The 16900-nt window shown below is 51.1% G+C and overlaps 1 protein-coding gene across 1 annotated transcript in view; it reads left to right on the top strand.

The window, feature by feature from the left end:
• SHB (SH2 domain containing adaptor protein B) overlaps positions 1–15888 on the top strand; it is a 136113-nt gene extending 120225 nt beyond the window's left edge. The window contains exon 6 of the mRNA XM_047831086.1: positions 15433–15888. Coding sequence (XP_047687042.1) covers positions 15433–15616 — 184 coding nt within the window. The 3' untranslated portion in view covers positions 15617–15888. The remainder of the gene's footprint in view (positions 1–15432) is intronic.
• The last annotated feature ends 1012 nt before the right edge of the window (positions 15889–16900 follow it).

The raw sequence follows: 16900 nt of genomic DNA on the forward strand, positions 1-16900 counted from the left end.
GCTGCGTCTCCCCTCCCAGCCAAGCATTCAGGTTTTGCTCCCCTGAGAGCTCCCCAGTCCCCTCCAGCATCTGAGCCACCCCGATTACATTTCCAGCTGGTTTTTAATTATCTCCTATCTGCCCGCATAAATCTGCCTGTGTGGCACACCCACCAGGGGAGGCGTTCCAACTGCCCATGCGTCGCCTGGAAACCTCTCATGCCCCGGGACAGCTTCTCTTTGGAGGCCCTGGGTGGTCTCTCCAAATGAGAAAAACATTTCCAATCACATTTCTAACATCTTGTTAATAGGACTTATTTAATAATATTTTTGCAAAAGCCATCTGGGAATGGCTTGGTTGGGGACTTGGGGAGGGCATATGGGTGCTGCAGGGACGGTCATGGTGACAGATACAGACTTTGGATCTGCCATCAGGGAAGGGGCAGGAACATGGAGAAGGATGCAGCCCTCTGCCAGAGGACCAGGGCCTGACTCCCACTGCTTCCACCTGTGTGAGGATCACCCAGCAGGTAGCTTCGTCAGGTCTCTGAGCCTCTTAGCCCGGAGGCTCAGGAACACAGTGAAAGGAAGGAAAGCCCTTTGTAAACTTTGAGAGGCTGTGCTAGTGCAGGTGGCATTATTTGCTTGCCCCAGGAAAGTATCATGGTCTTCCTCTGCTTCTAGCTAGGCAAATAACGCAGAGGTCCCCAGAGGAAATATGTTGAGCCCCCCAGAAGCATTTGGCAGGGCTTGAAGCAAACAGCTTCATACACTAAAACCCTAAGATGCAGGATTGCTATTCCCCAGACCTTCAGGCCCTTAAAATCAGAAATAGGGTCTTGAATCGTCCCAGTCAAGACCCTGGCTTTGGGATGGGAGAAGCAGGCACAGGAAGGGGAAAAAGACCTTCCCAAGGTCCTGGGCAAGTTGGTGACAGAGCCCCACAGCACTATATTTTCTTCTCCCATTTTCCACATAAACCCTCTTGGTATTTGAGGCAGATTTATAAAATCAGATGTCAGATTTTATAGCTGTCATCTTTGCTCCCACAGTTCAAATGCTGTAACTATAAAAATAATGTTTTGCCACATATGAGTGTGTGTGTGCATGTGTGGTGTCACACTCGCACACATGCACACCCTTCCACTTTGCTGGCTGAGGCGCCCCTGCTCCTGGTTCTTGGTACCTCACACCTGCTTTTTCCTGGGCAGGTCCCCTAGTGAGCAACCACTGTCTTGTTTCCAGCCAGGGGTGATTTCTGCCATTTTTAATGCCTTTTTTTTCTTTCTTTCTTTTTTTTTTTTAAGATTACTTCACCCGAGAGGAATATCAGAAACAATTGCCTTGGCAAAGCTGGCTTATTAGAAATGCTTTAATTAGAACTTTTTTTTTTTTTTTTTTGCTATTTTCCCTTTGAACATCCACATGCTGCTCATGGTCCCAGCCAGCATGGGAACCAGCCTGCCACATTCTCAGCAGACCTTCAAGGCAGGGCCGACAAACAAGTCAACAGTGTAGCTATCACTGCTGTGTTCCTACTGTGCACCAGGCCTCTAACTGGGCAGGGAGACAAAGACATATCAAACTCTAAGCTGGTAGTCCTGGCAAGGGGACAAGCAGGTAGGTGAGTGCTGTGATATAGGGAGGTATGGCAGAAAATAAGCGAGGGGGGGGAGCAAATTAAGTGAAGGCTTCCTGGAGGAGCTGGCATTTGAGCAGGGCTGAGGAAGATGACAGTTTATCGAGAATAGCAAGGTAGAAGGAGAGTTAGGTTTGGGATTGGAGGAGAGGTCTCTGCAGGATCCATCCTTCCTCTAGTCCCAACTAGTTTTTTCAGTTGTCCCTACCACAGAACCTCCCCCCTTGGCCCAGGTGACCAATAATATTATGGACAGAGACATGCCTTAAAAACTCTGAAGTCCTAGTCAGCCCTCTCCAGCTCTTCATAACATCCCCATTTCTCCCACAAGGAAAGGGGTTCAGCAAGACTTGGGCCTTACCTGTGGCCATGACAGCTCTCCGCATTCCCAGCTCTTCATTCTTTTGACCTCCTGCTTTGCCAAAGAGCAGACCACGTGCCCATCATTTCTACTTGACACTCAAAGCGTATACCCCGCCCAGACTGGACAGAGCCTCCCAGGGAGAAATGCATTTACACAGTGCCCAGCAGGGCTCTTTGTGGTCCCAGGTACCTGGGAGACGTTGATTGGAACAGGCCTCTGCAGAGTGTCCTGTGAGGTGGGTAGAATTATACCAATAACAATGATTAAAAATATGGGACGTTGTACAAGTGAGGATAAAACCACTGGGGAGGCAAATGTATAAGATCGAGTGATCTGGGCAAGCCCAGATTTCAAATCCACAATCTCCAAACGTTAGCATAATCCCACTTGGAGTTCATATTTTCAGGCCAGAAAAATACCTTTTCTGTCTTGAGTTATTCTCATCTTAACCAAAAATGTATTCTATGAAGAATCTAGGGCTGTTTTACTTTTTTGCGGGAGTTGTGCTTTTAAAAAGCAATCAGTTCCGATAGTAAGTTAACTTTTTGAAACTCAATTACTTGCAGCCATGCTGAAAAAAACTATAATTAATGTGGTCAAATCCTAGCCAAATAATAAAATGAAAGCTTTGTTGTGTATCAAGGCAGAAATCAATTTCATTAGGGAGCAAAGAGCCGGAGATTTAATTTTGAGGAAATTCTCCACCCTGTGGACAGAGGTTGTCAAGAAGCTGCCAGAATGAATGCCCAACACAAGAGGACTCACCCTCCAGAGCCCAAATTACTGAGGACTGATTGACCTTTCAAAATTGCATTTGCATACCTTCCAAGTGTGGCCTAAGCCAGTGGGCTTTTGCTCTTTAATGTTCTTGGACCTGGTACCCCTTTTGGTTTGGGTCAAGAGGTGAATGTTATCTGCACCCAATGACACTGGCATGTCAAGAAGATCCTGTCCTTTGGAACTCGGGATGAGGTGGCCTCAGAAGGTCAGTAGACATGAGAAAGGAGTTTAGCAAGGACTTGGGGTGTGCACGTTGATGGTGGGGTCATTTCCAGACAGCAGGGCTGAGGGCAAAGCCAGACAGACCCACTAGGGACAATGCCCAGTTGCACGACCCCAAATGCAAGGGGGATAGTGAACAGCAAGTGTGACCAGAATGGGAAAGGACAGGAAATTCTGCCCTGTGAGGACATCTGGAGAGAGAGCAGCCTAAGGTCTGCTCCTGCTTCTGTCTTCTGGTATCTAAGAGGCCTTCCCAGGGCAGAAGGAATGGGCTGTGACCCGCAGGAACCAGAGCTCGGAGCTGAGGCTACTATCAGTGAGATGCACTAAATTCAAGATGGACTTTCCTGTGGTCAGAGCCATCAGAGCTTGGAAGGGATTTTCCTGGCTGGGGAGTAAACTCCCCAATGCTGGGGTTAGGCAACAAAAGCTGGACACCAAGTATTGTGAATATTGCAAAGGCATTTCCATCGTGGGACCGCACTAGAATGGGGGTGCTTAGACCTGCATGTGCATCAGAATCTCTTGGAGAGCATCTTAAAAGCAGATCTGAGGGGCGCCTGGGTGGCGCAGTCGGTTAAGCGTCCGACTTCAGCCAGGTCACGATCTCGCGGTCCAAGAGTTCGAGCCCCGCGTCAGGCTCTGGGCTGGTGGCTCAGAGCCTGGAGCCTGTTTCCGATTCTGTGTCTCCCTCTCTCTCTGCCCCTCCCCCGTTCATGCTCTGTCACTCTCTGTCACAAAAATAAATAAACGTTGAAAAAAATTTAATAAAAAAAAAAAAAAAAGCAGATCTGGTTCCAAAGAGGCCCAGGGAGCCCCAGGTTTGACAAGTCTTGAGGGACTCTGATGTGGGCATTCTGAGGCACATTGGAAGAAACTATTTTTGAGAAACATCCACTCTTCTCCCAGCCCTGGGATGCTGGAACTTCTGTAATGCAGATTGAATCCTTTTGTTTAATAGCCAAGTTGTCATTCCTTCCTTGTCATGTGATGTGAGCATCTCCTGTGTGCCAAGTTTCAAAGGTTTACAGGTTTGGGGAGCCTGGGTGGCTCAGTCATTTGAGCATCCAACTTCAGCTCAGGGCATGATCTTGTGGTTCATGGGTTTGAGTCCCACATCAGGTTCTATGCTGACAGCTCAGAGCCTGCAGCCTGTTTCAGATTCTGTGTCTCCCTCTATCTCTCTGCCCCTCCCTCTCTCACGCTCTGTCTCTGTCTCAAAAATAAATAAACATTAAAAAAAAAAATTTTTTTTTAAAGGTTTACAGGTTTGCAGGACCTCAGGGGTCATCTAGTCCTGTCCCTTCATTGTATTGATAGGGAAATTGAGGGCTGAGAGGGCAGGAGCCAGGGCTGGGATCAGGTTCCTGATGTCCAGTTCAGAGATCTTTTCACTTGCTTTCAGTGGACTTCCGGGAGCATTGAAAACTACTCCCATTTCACACATGAAGAAATTGAAGCCCAAATTCCAAGGACTGTTGGGAGTTCTTCCACTGAGAACCACTGTCATTCACATGATTTGCAAAGGTCCTTAGCCAGGGTGTTTGGGTGGCTTACAGTCAGCAGTGTTTGAAATTCCAGAGAGGAGAAAACTACACTCGGGTTAGATACAAGGTCACTGAGCAGATAGATCTGTTTTGGGTTTTTTTTTAATTTTTTAGGTTTTTATTTTATTTTTGATAGAGAGTGCAAGTGGGGGAGGGGCAGAGAGAGAGGGAGACACAATCTGAAGCAGGCTGTAGGCTCTGAGCTGTAGGCATAGCGCCTGATGTGGGGCTCGAACTCACGGACCATGAGATCGTGACCTGAGTTGAAGTCAGATACTTAACTGACTGAGACACCCAGGTGGCCCAGATCTGTTTTAATTTGAAGTCTTTAAAGACCCCTGTGCATTTTCTTTTCTCTCTTTACTTTTTTTTTTCTTTTTTGAAGCAAAACTGTAAGCTGGATCAGGTGCTTTGTGAGCAAGTCCCTTCCTTGCCATGCTAATGGACTCCCTCTTTCAGTTAGCAGAGGAAGCCCCCACCAGGACAGGAGTTGGGTGGGAGGATAGTGGGGGCAAGCCCTGTGATTTAAGGATGAGATTCGGGGTGTGGGAGATTGCTGCTTCCCCCCTGTCTGCACCCCCACCCCACTCTCCCTCTCCACTTTGTCATACCCCATCTCTGCTGACAAGACGTTATAAAGACTATTGGTAGTGGCCAAGACTCCCCTACAACTGATAACATGGGGGTGCGGCATTCTGGCCCCTGATTCGCTGGGAAATTAGAGCAAACCTCCACCACTCTCTGGGTCTCAATGTCATCTGTAAAATAAGCAGGGAACCAAATAGTCTCAAAAGCCACTGCTTGGTACTTTACCTGCCTCAGAATACATGGGTGCCTGGGTGGCTCAGTCGGTTAAGTGTCTGACTCTTGGTTTCGGCTCAGGTCATGATCTCACGGTTTTGTGGGTTTGAACACTGCATCGGGCTCTGCACACTGCTTGGAGCCTGCTTGGGATTCTCCCTCTCTCTCTGCCCTTCCTCCACTCGTGCTCTTTCTGTCTCTCTCAAAATAAATAAAGAAACTTAAAAAAATAATAAAGAGGGGCGCCTGGATGGCTCAGTCGTTTAAGTATCTGACTTCGGCTCAAGTCATGATCTCGTGGTTTGTGGGTTCGAACCTAGCATTGGGCTCTGTGCTGACAGCTGGGAGCCTGGAGCCTGCTTCAGATTCTGTGTCTCCTTCTCTCTCTGCCCCTCCCCTGTTCATACTCTGCCTCTCTCTCAAAAATAAACAAACATTAAAAAACAATTTTTTTTAAGAGCACCTGGGCACCTCAGTTGGTCAGGCATCCAATTTCAGCTCAGGTCATGATCTCACAGTTGGTGAGTTCAAGCCCCGCATTGGGCTCTGTGCTGACAGCTCAGAGCCTGGAGCCTGCTTCCGATTCTGTCTCTCTCTATCTGCCCTTCCTCTCCTCATGCTCTGTCTCTCTCTCTCAAAAATAAACATTAAAAAAAATTTTTTTTTAATTTTTTAAAAAAGAAATGGTGAATACAGAGCAATATGCACAGTAGTACTTAATAAATACAGTACAATCATGTATGACCAGTAGTTTTTAAGCAGAGAAACTTCTTTCCTCATCTTTCCTATTCTGTTTTCAAGTAGAGCCCTGTGTGTGACAATGTACTTTTGAGAGGGTCATGAAATACCGCTTGATGTTTGGGGAAATTGATGCCAGGGAAGTAAACACGCTTCCCATTGTCACCCAGTGGCAGAGCTAGGGCCAGAACCTAGGCCTCACCACCAGCCACGGGGGCTGCCCAGCTGGAGGAGATGGTCCTACAGCCAGGAGTCTGCCTGGCCATCCATGGCTTCTAGGCTGCCAGCATGGCCATGAATGACAGACCGGAAGACAGGAAGACACATTCACTGCTCAGCCCAGACCACATGGAGCCAGCAAGACAGACCAGATGGGCAGCAACTTGTATGTGGGCTCCTGCAGAGCAGGTGGAAACAAAGCCATGTCAGAACCCCAAACCTCGGCACCCGCCAGACTTGCTCACACACTGCCCAGCTCAGACCTCAGACAGCCCCTGTTGGGGGGGAGAGGTGTGTGTGAAAGCTCCATTCCATAGATGAGGAAACTGAGGCTGAGGAAGCCACAGCTCAATGTAGCAGGGCAAGGACTCAGACCCAGGTGGCGGTTCCACAGGCGGCAGTTCCTTTGAGAATGGTTCTGCTTTCCTTGCCAGGCACGTCCCCCCTTGTCTCAGCCTTTCCTGGGTCAATCCCAGGTTTCCAGCTCCCCTGTGCCTTTAAAAGCCATTGTGCGCCTCCAAGTCCTCTCAGTCACTGGTGCTTACTGCCACAGCTGCTTTTGCCCACCCTCTGCTGGGTCCCTGTTCTGGAGCTTCCTTCAGGTGTGGCCTGCCCCCCACCCCCATCTGCTATTTGTGGGGAGCGTAGGAGGTTGGTCCTTGAAAACAGCCTGGAGCCCTTTGCAGTCAAGCAGTTTGGCAAACTCTTTGTGTGTCAAGCCCTTAAATGTGGAGCGGGATGACCTAACCTTTATCAAGCGTTCACACTGCATTCATTCACAGCTAAGTTCTCACTTACCCTGATAACTACTGTGAGGGTGGACTCTTGTTATTCCCATTTCACAGATGCAGACTTTTAGGCACTGGAGAATGTGGGTGTGTGGCTTTAACCTCAGTGCCACCAGAAGTTGAGACTGGGTTGTTCTTTGTTGTGGAGGCTGTCCTATGCATTGTAGGTTTGTCAGCACCCTTGGCTTCTACCCAGATGCTAGCAACACCTGAGTTCCCAGGCACTGCTGAATACCCCCCAGAAGGGATGAACTCACTCCCACGGAGAACCCCTGCTCCAAGGAGCGTATGGGCTGGGAAAGGCTTGTCCCAGTACATGGAGACCACTCTGAGCTGAATGCATTCTGTCCATCTGTTGGCACAAGTGTTAGGACTGCTCTTATCATCGTGCTGTCCCTAAGCCTGGGCGTCTGCTGTGCCCACTGCTCTACTTGTCTTTCTTCCTGCACTGAGGATAGCCATCCTGCCCTGCCTTAGTGCTCCTGGCTGGTGCTGGGGTGACCGCTACCCTCCTTGGGACGTCCCTCATTGGCTTGAGAACTTTAGTGCTGGAGGGACCCCCTCCACCTTTTCCAAATGAAAGAAACTGAGACCCAGGGAGAAGGTACTTGCCCGGCGCATGACATCATCAGTGGGATCAGAGTTTGAACTCAGGCATCTGACCAGTCTGGCCACCACCGCCAGCCCCCACCTGTGCTAAACACAAAAACTCATTCGTGTTCCCAGAAGAGTCCCGATTAGAAGTAAAGGGGAAAACAAAACAAAACACGCTAGACCCTCTTGCCTCTTCCCAAAGCTCTGACAGCATTTCACATGTCACCCCCACCCCACCTCCTCCCCTCCCCTTGCAGTTTTCGTGTGCACTTGGCTGAGCCTGAGGACTGATGGGAATCCTAAACAAGGGGACTGCAAAAGTTATCCAGCCTACCCCGAAGCATCATTACCCTTTTCACGCCTCCAGTAATGGGAGGCTTACTCTGCTGTCAGCCTTGATCATTAAAATCCTCCTGTCTAAAAGTTTGTTAGTCTTCTCCTGAGAAAATTGCCTAAAATGGATTCATGTTGACCTACCCGCTGCTCTGTGTGGCACAAAACAAACCTATGCCTTTCCATGTTTGCGGGGAGAGGCTTCTGCCAGCTCCCCTTCTGCCTGGAGATGGCTTTTTGTCATGATTTACTGAAGGCTCTCACCCCGAGCCGCCAACTTAGAGCTTGAGAAATGCCCGCGCGTCTCAGGAAGGCTAATCGCTGCTGATGCGTTTATTGAAAGTCCAATTATTTGGTTGTAAATCAAGTCGTTTGGCTCAGCAGCATTTACATGTAGACATTTGTTCACAATAACTTGACATATGCATCTTTGGTTTATCGTTGTGAAGGCTGTTTCAGAAGGCCCTGGGCAGCACGCAGGTATTTGCCATGTGGACTTCTAAGCCCCTTCCCCCAGCTCCCTGGACTCCTAGACTATGTCAGCCAGAGGGGCCTCCGTACCTCCAGCTCCTTGCATTGCAGTTGAGAACCCCAGCACACAGCTAGAACAAGTTGCTGCTCCCTCCAGTCCCTGGTCCTCTCACCTGTGCCATGGGCATCTTGCAGATAATGATGCCAGCCCTCCCAGCATCCTGTGAAGCCACAGGCTGGTCTGGTCATGGGCCAAGGGTGGCGGCTATCGCTGCTGTACATCTTTGTGTCCCAGATTCCTGGACCCTTTTCGGGAAGTTCACAGCATATACAGGTGCTAGCCTGCATGCAAGTAGGGCCTTGGGAGCTGTCAACCAGGTTGACAGGGACCTGTCCCTGAAGGCTCCCGGCACTTGAGTTCTGGATATTTCTCTCCCAATGCAGGCCCAGGGCTCTCACATCATGCTTCTCTGCAGGCACTTGTGAATGTTTCTGGGGTTTCTACGCATTGCTCACAGGTATGGTGAGGAGAATTTCTCTGTAGACACACACACCCAGCCAAATATCCCATCTCACTAGAGGTCAAAGAGAAGGGAGGAGGAAAGCAGACATTGTGAATCACAGAGCCATCTGCTTGCACGGGCAGTGTTGCCAACTGCAGGGCGGAGTTAGCCGGGAACAACCATTTTTGTGGGAACCTAGGTGGCCATGAATATAGGAGGTGCCTTGCCATGGACACCCTCCCGGCTGGCTCCCAGGGGATGCCAGGTCCCAGGGTCATGACAGATCAGGGTAAGGGCCAGGCCTAGGACCACACCTACCCCCGCACGGACAGCACAAACGTCTGTGTCCATCTCTACTGCCACAGAGGGCTGGGCTTTGAGCGGGAACACTGGCTGGCATTCTCATGCTCATGGAGGATGTGGGAACTGTGACACTTCGTCCCTGAGAATCATCCTGCAGCCAGTTGCTGAGGGCACTTCAAATGCCCAGGAAGTCCATGGCTCTAAGAGGGAACTTGTCTCATATTTGTGCTTCGTTTCTCTAGGCCTGGGCAGGGGGCATTGGCTGCCTCAGTCACCCCAGCAAGGATTTCTTCTAGAAATCTGAGGAAAGAGGGGCTTGACCCATTCTTCCTTGTGACCTCCCTCAGGCAAGACTTGTCTTTTGACTTGAGAGGTGCAAGACTTTGTACCCCCTAAAGGGGTGACCCTCTGGGTGCTCCTCATGACTCTGCCCCTCACTAAGCTTGCTCAGCTGGTCCTCACTGGCTGTCCTAGGACCAGGGCTATCCAGACAGAGCAGCTACTGTATCTGACCTTGGAGGAAGTGGCTTCTACCCTGGCTGGGCCACACTAAGGGACAGGGTACAACAGCCACCAACCTGCCCTTGGGAGCTTATAAACCAGAGAGGAGGTTGTATGGGGCCTCATTGCTGGCTCAGGGCAGACCCTCACCAGATAGCTGATGGTTAGATGGATGGATGGTGGACAGATGGACCAAGTGCCCAGCTGTGGGCCAGGCTTATGCTGAGAGCCCAGAGAAAGTAAGGCTTGGCCTACTGAGAAACATCACAGTGAACAGACAGGATTCTTTTTTTTTTTTTTTTTTTTTTTTTAAGTTTATTTATTCTGACAGAGAGAGAGCATGAGCAGGGGAGGGACAGAGAGAGAGAATCCTGAGCAGGCTCCACACTGACATCGTGTAGCCTGATGCAGGGCTCGAACTCAAGAAGCCATGAGATCATGACCAGAGCTAAGACCAAGAGTCGGACGCTTAACTGACTGAGCCACCCAGGCTCCCCTGAACAGACAGGATCCTTGACCTCAGGAACTCACAGAGCTACAAGGAAGCCATGTCTCAGGACAGAAAGAGTCCAAAGGCCCACCTAGACACCTGGATCCATCTGGTTAGGTGGCTGAGCAGGAGAAAATGAGGCTGCAGAATCAGACAGCTATAGTGAAACCCTAGCCCCGCCATGTGCGATGGGACTTGGCACTCAACCTCTCTAGCATCAGTTTCCCGTCCGTAAACAGTGGTAGTTCTACCAGCTTAGCAGCATTGCTGTGGGCTTCCATGTGATAATATGTAGCAACAGCTAAGCTCCCTGCCTGGTGCACAGTGGGGTTTGAATAGTGCAGGTGGCATTCGTTGTGCAGTGGCCATGGGGAGCCATGGATGGTTTTGAGCCGAGAGACAGTGTTCTGGGGCATCTCCGTCAAGAGAGCAGTTCCCCAACCACCTTTTAGTAGAGGTGGACCAGAGATCCTTGCTGTGTGTGGATTCCCGTAACCAGGTTCTACGCGATAGTCCCCAAAGGCAATTTCCTTGCCTTCTTCTGCATAAATATTATATGCAAGTATTTTTAAGTCATTTCATCATGAAAAGAAGCGATTTAACATAACTATTACTCAGGATTCTTCATGAAATATGCATCAAGCAATTAGGTCTAAAAGCGAGAGGTGAGGCCTTGTACCCTGCTTGGGCCGGCAGCTGCGGGCTGAGTGATGTTTTATTAAAGCCCATGATTATGAGACGAGGTAGGGCCTGTTATTAGGCCCGGCACACCAGGCACGTTTGATAATCCTGGTGATGAGGAGGTGCTTTTTGTGATGATAATGAGGGATCTAAACGCAGTGACAGCCCCAGCACCCCCAGCCTCCGCCAGCCTTACATGACTCATTAGACAGGTCACCCACCGGAGACACCCTTAATTGTGACTTTGCTCTCGCAAGATGTCCTATCAAAGGAGACAGGCCTGACACAGGAGCCTCGCGGGCGGCCGCAGCCTGTCCAAGCTCCCTGGGGACCAAGGCCCTCCCAGAAGTGATGATGGCGAGGTGGCGTGGCTGGGGACCTGGCCCACCTGGCCCTGGAGGCAAAGAGCTCCGGGTTCTGGCTTCAGCCAAAGCCCGCCTTGCCGTGTGCCTTGGCCCAGAGTGTTATTCTCTCCCACCTCAGTCCTCCAAGGCACCCCAAGAGAAGCTCTGTCCAGAGCATCCACAGCACCCCTGGGCATGCTGGTTATCTGATGCACCCTCTTTTCTTGCTAGAAATTCTAATTTTTTTCTCTTCTTAAGCTAGTTGTCTTCTGAATTGAGTTGGGAGTCATTAAAGCCATCCCTTCACAGTTGTTTTTATTTTTTTTATATTTTTTATTTTAAAAAATTTTTTTAATGTTTATTTGTTTTTGAGAGAAAGGGAGAGCCAGAGCATGAGCAGGGGAGGGGCAGAGGGAGAGGGAGACACAGAATCAGAAGCAGGCTCCAGGCCCTGAGCTGTCAGCACAGAGCCCGACGCAGGGCTTGAACCCACAAACCGTGAGATCATGACCTGAGCTGAAGTCAGATGCTTAACCAACCGAGCCACCCAGGCGCCCCTTCACAGTTGTTTTTAAATCTTCAGCTGTTGTAAAGTAGCATCTCATTCATTGGGACCTTGTGACCCATCAGGATATATTACACATCTCTTGGGTGTGTGTTGACAAGGTTTTACCTGACCTATTCGTGAGTCAGAGTTTGACAGATTGTTTCAAAAAGCAAGCTCACCTCTCAGGGCCTGCCAACCCCATGTGACGGGTCTCCATTGCTGGGGCCTTTAGCAGTCAGGACAAGCCATCCCCAGTGCCTGAGATGACCTTTCCATGCCAGCCCTGTGCTGTCTCTGGCCCACCATCAGCCCTGTAGGGTAAGTACCTAGGGACTGAGGCCAGAGTCAAAGAGTCCCTTGCACAGGGTCTAACGTCTCTCCCCTGCCACCTTACCTGGCCTCATACGGAGTGTTGAGGGCTAAGTGGGATTCTCTCCTGGAGCTGGATGGTACTAAGTCAGGAGCATGGACCCTGGGAAAGGCCCACCAGGGAGGGAAGCAGCACCACCGCTGATTGCTGTGTGACCTTGGGTCAGCCACCTGACTGAGCCTCAGGACTTGGCACACAGCCTGAATCACAGGAAGTGCCTAGGAAACATTGGCCGTGAAGACCATTATGATCAGTGCCCCGTGAGAATAAAGACTGGGGGCTGTGGGCAGCAGTGGAATGGGGCATGAGGCTGCCTCCAGGCCCCTTCCTGCGAGAAGTCCTCACAAGGGGGCAAGAGCTTATGCTTACACACATGGAATCCAGGACCTTAGGCCCAGAAGCACCCTCAAAGGTCATCCGGTTAGCCTCCCCACAGATCCAGTGGTGCCAAGGACAGAACCCACCACCGCCAAAGGACCGCCTCAGGTCCAGAGAACCACGGGGTGCAGTGCTTGAGCCCAAGGGGAAGGGCCGCTCCTGCTGGGGGCTCCTGATGTGGGAGCCAGCTCGTGGGCCGCCTTTATCCCTCTACCAGGGGATGGTCATGCCTTGGACTGGGCGGTCATAGGGCCTGAGTCCTCTGCCATGGTCTGAGTTTTGTGACTGGCCTGCCCCACTCGGCACAGCCTAGCTCAGTTACAAACCTGTGTCTACTGAAATACATGTGCCAGAGGCACTTCAGGGAGGTGCTAACAGCTGCCCTGCCTCACCTGTGTCTGTTGAGGAGGAGGCATCATTGTGGAGTTTCTGATAACCTGGTGGCCATTCCGAACCTGTGGCCTGGGAACAGAGGGGCCTTCTCTCCCTCTGGTCCCGTCAGCTGTTCTCACCATCCCTGCCACTTCCCTTGCTGGGTGTTTTAAGAACAACCACTATAAAAACGTCCCATTAAACCATATGAGTTACTTCTCTTCACCTCCTTAAAAAGTAAATCAGCTCCTCCTGCCACTTCCTTTCTGTGTTGCCAGCACAGCTTTGGCATTCTGGCCTGGCTCACAGCTATAGCTGCTGTGATCCAGTCTTCCACATCGTATGCTCTGCACGCCAGCCACAGATCTGTGGTCTGGTACCCAAAACATCACCCCACTCCACTCACAAAGAGGAGCATGACTGTCCGAGGCTACACGCCCTCTGCTCCCTCACACACCTGCAGCTCCAGCCGGTGCTCCGCTCCCCCCCGCCCCGCCCGCCCCCACCCTTTGTCCAGGCAGAGCTGAGCTCATGGCCTCAGTGCGCAGAGCTTTTTAACTAGTCCTAGTTTCCTTAGCCACACAATCTCAGCACTTCATTCAAGCAGTTACCACCCTATCCAGGCCGGCACAGATTCGTGATCTCTCCTGTGTGGTGGGTAGCTAGTCTTCGCTTAAATGGGGTTGTACGTTTTCTCACTTACTGCACACGCCGTTCCCTTTCTAACAGCTTAAGCAAGTGCGCCTCCTGCTTCTCAGATGTGTCGAGGCAATTCTCCAATGAAATGACCCTTCGCTGAGGAGCAGAACTTGCCACAGGCTCTGTAATTAGAACATTGTCAGCCTTAAAAAATCTTGATTTAAATTTTAGTTCTTTACAGGAATTATTCTCTCTAGAAACATAATTGCTCTCCGAACGATTTCCTTTAAGCTGAGGGTGACATCTCTAAATACATTATTATGAGCAGATGTATTGCTCAGTGCCCGCACTTCATTAAGCATTTGCTCTGCCATTTGAAAATGGTGCTGGAGTCCAAATTGATGCATTAACAGAGCGGGCGTCCGTGAACGCGGGGAGCCCAGTCCTGACTGGAAGAGACGTGGTAAGCCCTCCAGTGCCCCTGTGGGAACAGTCGGAGCAAGAAGAACTGAAGCTCAGAAGGTTGCAAATTTGTGTTCACTTGGAGCTCAGCCTCGCCAGGGGCTGGGCCTTGGTCTCCCAGAAGCAAGGCCCCTGGGGCTGGTCACAAGTTATCAGTGCCAAGGGACAGACTCTAGAGAAGGCAGCAAGAGGTCAGAGTGCCAGCTTTCTCACTAAGTGACAAATGTGAGATAAATTGGACTGTGCTTTGGAAACCAAGCATCTACAGGTTTGGCAGCAAAATCATAAAAGGCCAGGCTTAGAGCTGAGTGGGCAGGGAAAAGGCAGCTTGGGCAAAGGCAGATTCGACAGAGGAGTGAGTGATCTGATATGGCCAGAGACCTGGGTGGAAGGTGGGAGGACCAGGGCCAGGTACTAGGGCCAGGTGGAAGCAGCATGGCCATTGCCATCTGAGATCTGTGCCCCAGCCAGTGTATGCTGGTGTAGGGGCACGGGGCTGCAAGGGGCACGGGGTCCAGGGTTCTACTCTGATCTCCAAGGGACCCACCCACTGCCCTTTTCAGCAGATGCCATGCATGGTGTGTCCAGGGACCAGGCCCTGATCTGTGGAGCTCTGAGGGGGAGTTGGGAAGATGGAGAAGTAATTGCAATTCAAGGAAGCAAGTGATGGAGGCACGAGTATGCTCGGTGCTGTCAGAGGAAGGAAGGAGCTCTGCTTGTGGTAGCCTGGAAGACTTCCCAGCAGAAGAAACACTCAGGTTGGGCCTTGGAGGAGGAGGCAGAGTTCACTGAACAGAGGGAAGATGCACAGAGAAGGGAGTGCCTGCAAGGGGGCAGAGCTGGGGAAGAACACACATACCCCCGACATTCCCTTGGCTAAAACTAGTCACATGTTTACAGAGGCTGCAAGGGAGGCTGGGAAATGTAGTCCCTGGCTGGGCAGCCCCTTCCTAGTGGCAATAAAGTAGTATGGAAGGGAGAGCATCAATTTTTGGAAAACAGCTCACCTGTCATCCCTGCTACACTGTTTTCTCACCTGTAGACTGGGGGTGATGAGACCTGCCCCGCACACTTGCCAGGGCACTGGGGACTTAATCATACTTTTCGCCTGGCACACACAGCCTAAAAACTTGTCTGTGTCAACAATAAGAGGAGCCAAGTCTGGGGGCTTGTTTTCCTGAGGAAGCCTTTCAAAAGCTCTCAAGATCCTAAAGACTCTCCAGCAGTGTTTGCTGCTGGTTCCTGGTCTATGCTGGGCTTGGGGGAGCTCTGGGGTGCAGCTGCGTTTCAGTTGGGCCTGAGCAGCATGGCTGTTTCAGCCTTTGTCACTGCAGATCCTAATAATAACCTCCGTGTTTTGTTCACAGGAGCAACCAGGGCTTTATGCACATGAAACTGGCCAAAACCAAAGAGAAGTACGTTCTGGGTCAGAACAGTCCCCCATTCGACAGTGTCCCGGAAGTCATCCACTACTATACCACCAGAAAGCTGCCCATCAAAGGGGCTGAGCACTTGTCCCTCCTCTACCCTGTGGCTGTGCGGACCCTCTGAGCGGACAAGCCCCACCCTGCTCTGTGACGGGGCCCAGACTTGGAGGAGCTGGAGGCCCCCGCCCACCAGCCCGGCCGCTGTTGCAGGCGGGGTCCAATTTGTGTCGTGTGTATGGTACTAGCACACCACTGCATGTCTCTAGAATGCTGTTGCCACTTACGGGGGCTGGAGAAAGCCTGGACAAAGACAGAAGGACAGCCAACACGCCACCCCAGCCCCCACCCCCGCCCCCTCCTTGAGTTTCTGTGAATTAAAATATTTGCAAATCCAAAGAGATGCCTTCCAGGATGAACAAAGGAGAGCAGCTCCGGAGGGGCGAGGGGCGGGGCGGGAGCTCCCCGGGTTGCAGCTCTTTGTTCTCCAGCTGTCACGAATTCACACCTGTGGGGGTGGGGGGGGGCACTACGGTTTTCCCATCAGGGCCCCCGCTGGTGCTGGGAGACAAATGCGGGTGCTCTGAGAGCCCAGAAAGCCCCAGGAGTCTGGCTTCCCCTGTGGTGTGTGTGTATGTGTGAGTGTGAACACATACACGAGAGAGCATGGTCACACACAGATGTGAGTAAGCCCGCTAAATCCACTGTTAGTCACTCAGTGTAATCACTAGGAGATCTTTAAGGAATCATTGTGCGGTCACAAAGAGGATTCAATTATTTATGAATAGGGTGTGTAAATAAAATAGTCATTTAATACATATTCTTATCCCTTTTTTTATATGTACGTATATATACCACAGAGGGTCTCTGAGGAGGGCAGTGTTTACCTGCTGGTTTCGTTCCCAGAGCAAGGTGTGACTCTGGGCGTGTGTGGTACGACAGGCCCCAGGGAGGGAAGGAAGCAGAGAGGGGTTTTCTTTGCCCGCCTGAGAGCCAACCTCAGGACGGTGCAGCAAGGCCCTGCGTTCCGGCTCCAGCAATGGTAGCCTCAAGTGTTGACCCACCACCCAAGCTCTCCCTTCCGCCTATAGCAGCCCAGTGATGGCAAATCTGTGCAGAGCACCCAGCAGTCTACAAAGGGCTCTCCCATTATCTGGTCAGCGCCACCCCGTGAGGCATTTAATGTGGGGAAAGGGCGGCACAGAGAGGGAAAGTAATCTGCGCTATGTCACACAGCTTGTAAGCAAAAGAGGCTTCTTGAGTCCAGATTGGCAGCCTCCATGGCCAGTGCTTTGGCTGTCCATGGCCTCACTGTTAACCCTGCTCCTGAGGGAAAACAAATCCTAACCTCTCAGGGGGACGTGGAGTTCTCTTGGTCACCCATCCACACTGCTTCCCCGCAGATAACACA

The sequence above is a fragment of the Prionailurus viverrinus genome, chromosome D4, assembly GCF_022837055.1.
Source record: "Prionailurus viverrinus isolate Anna chromosome D4, UM_Priviv_1.0, whole genome shotgun sequence".
NCBI lineage: Eukaryota > Metazoa > Chordata > Mammalia > Carnivora > Felidae > Prionailurus > Prionailurus viverrinus.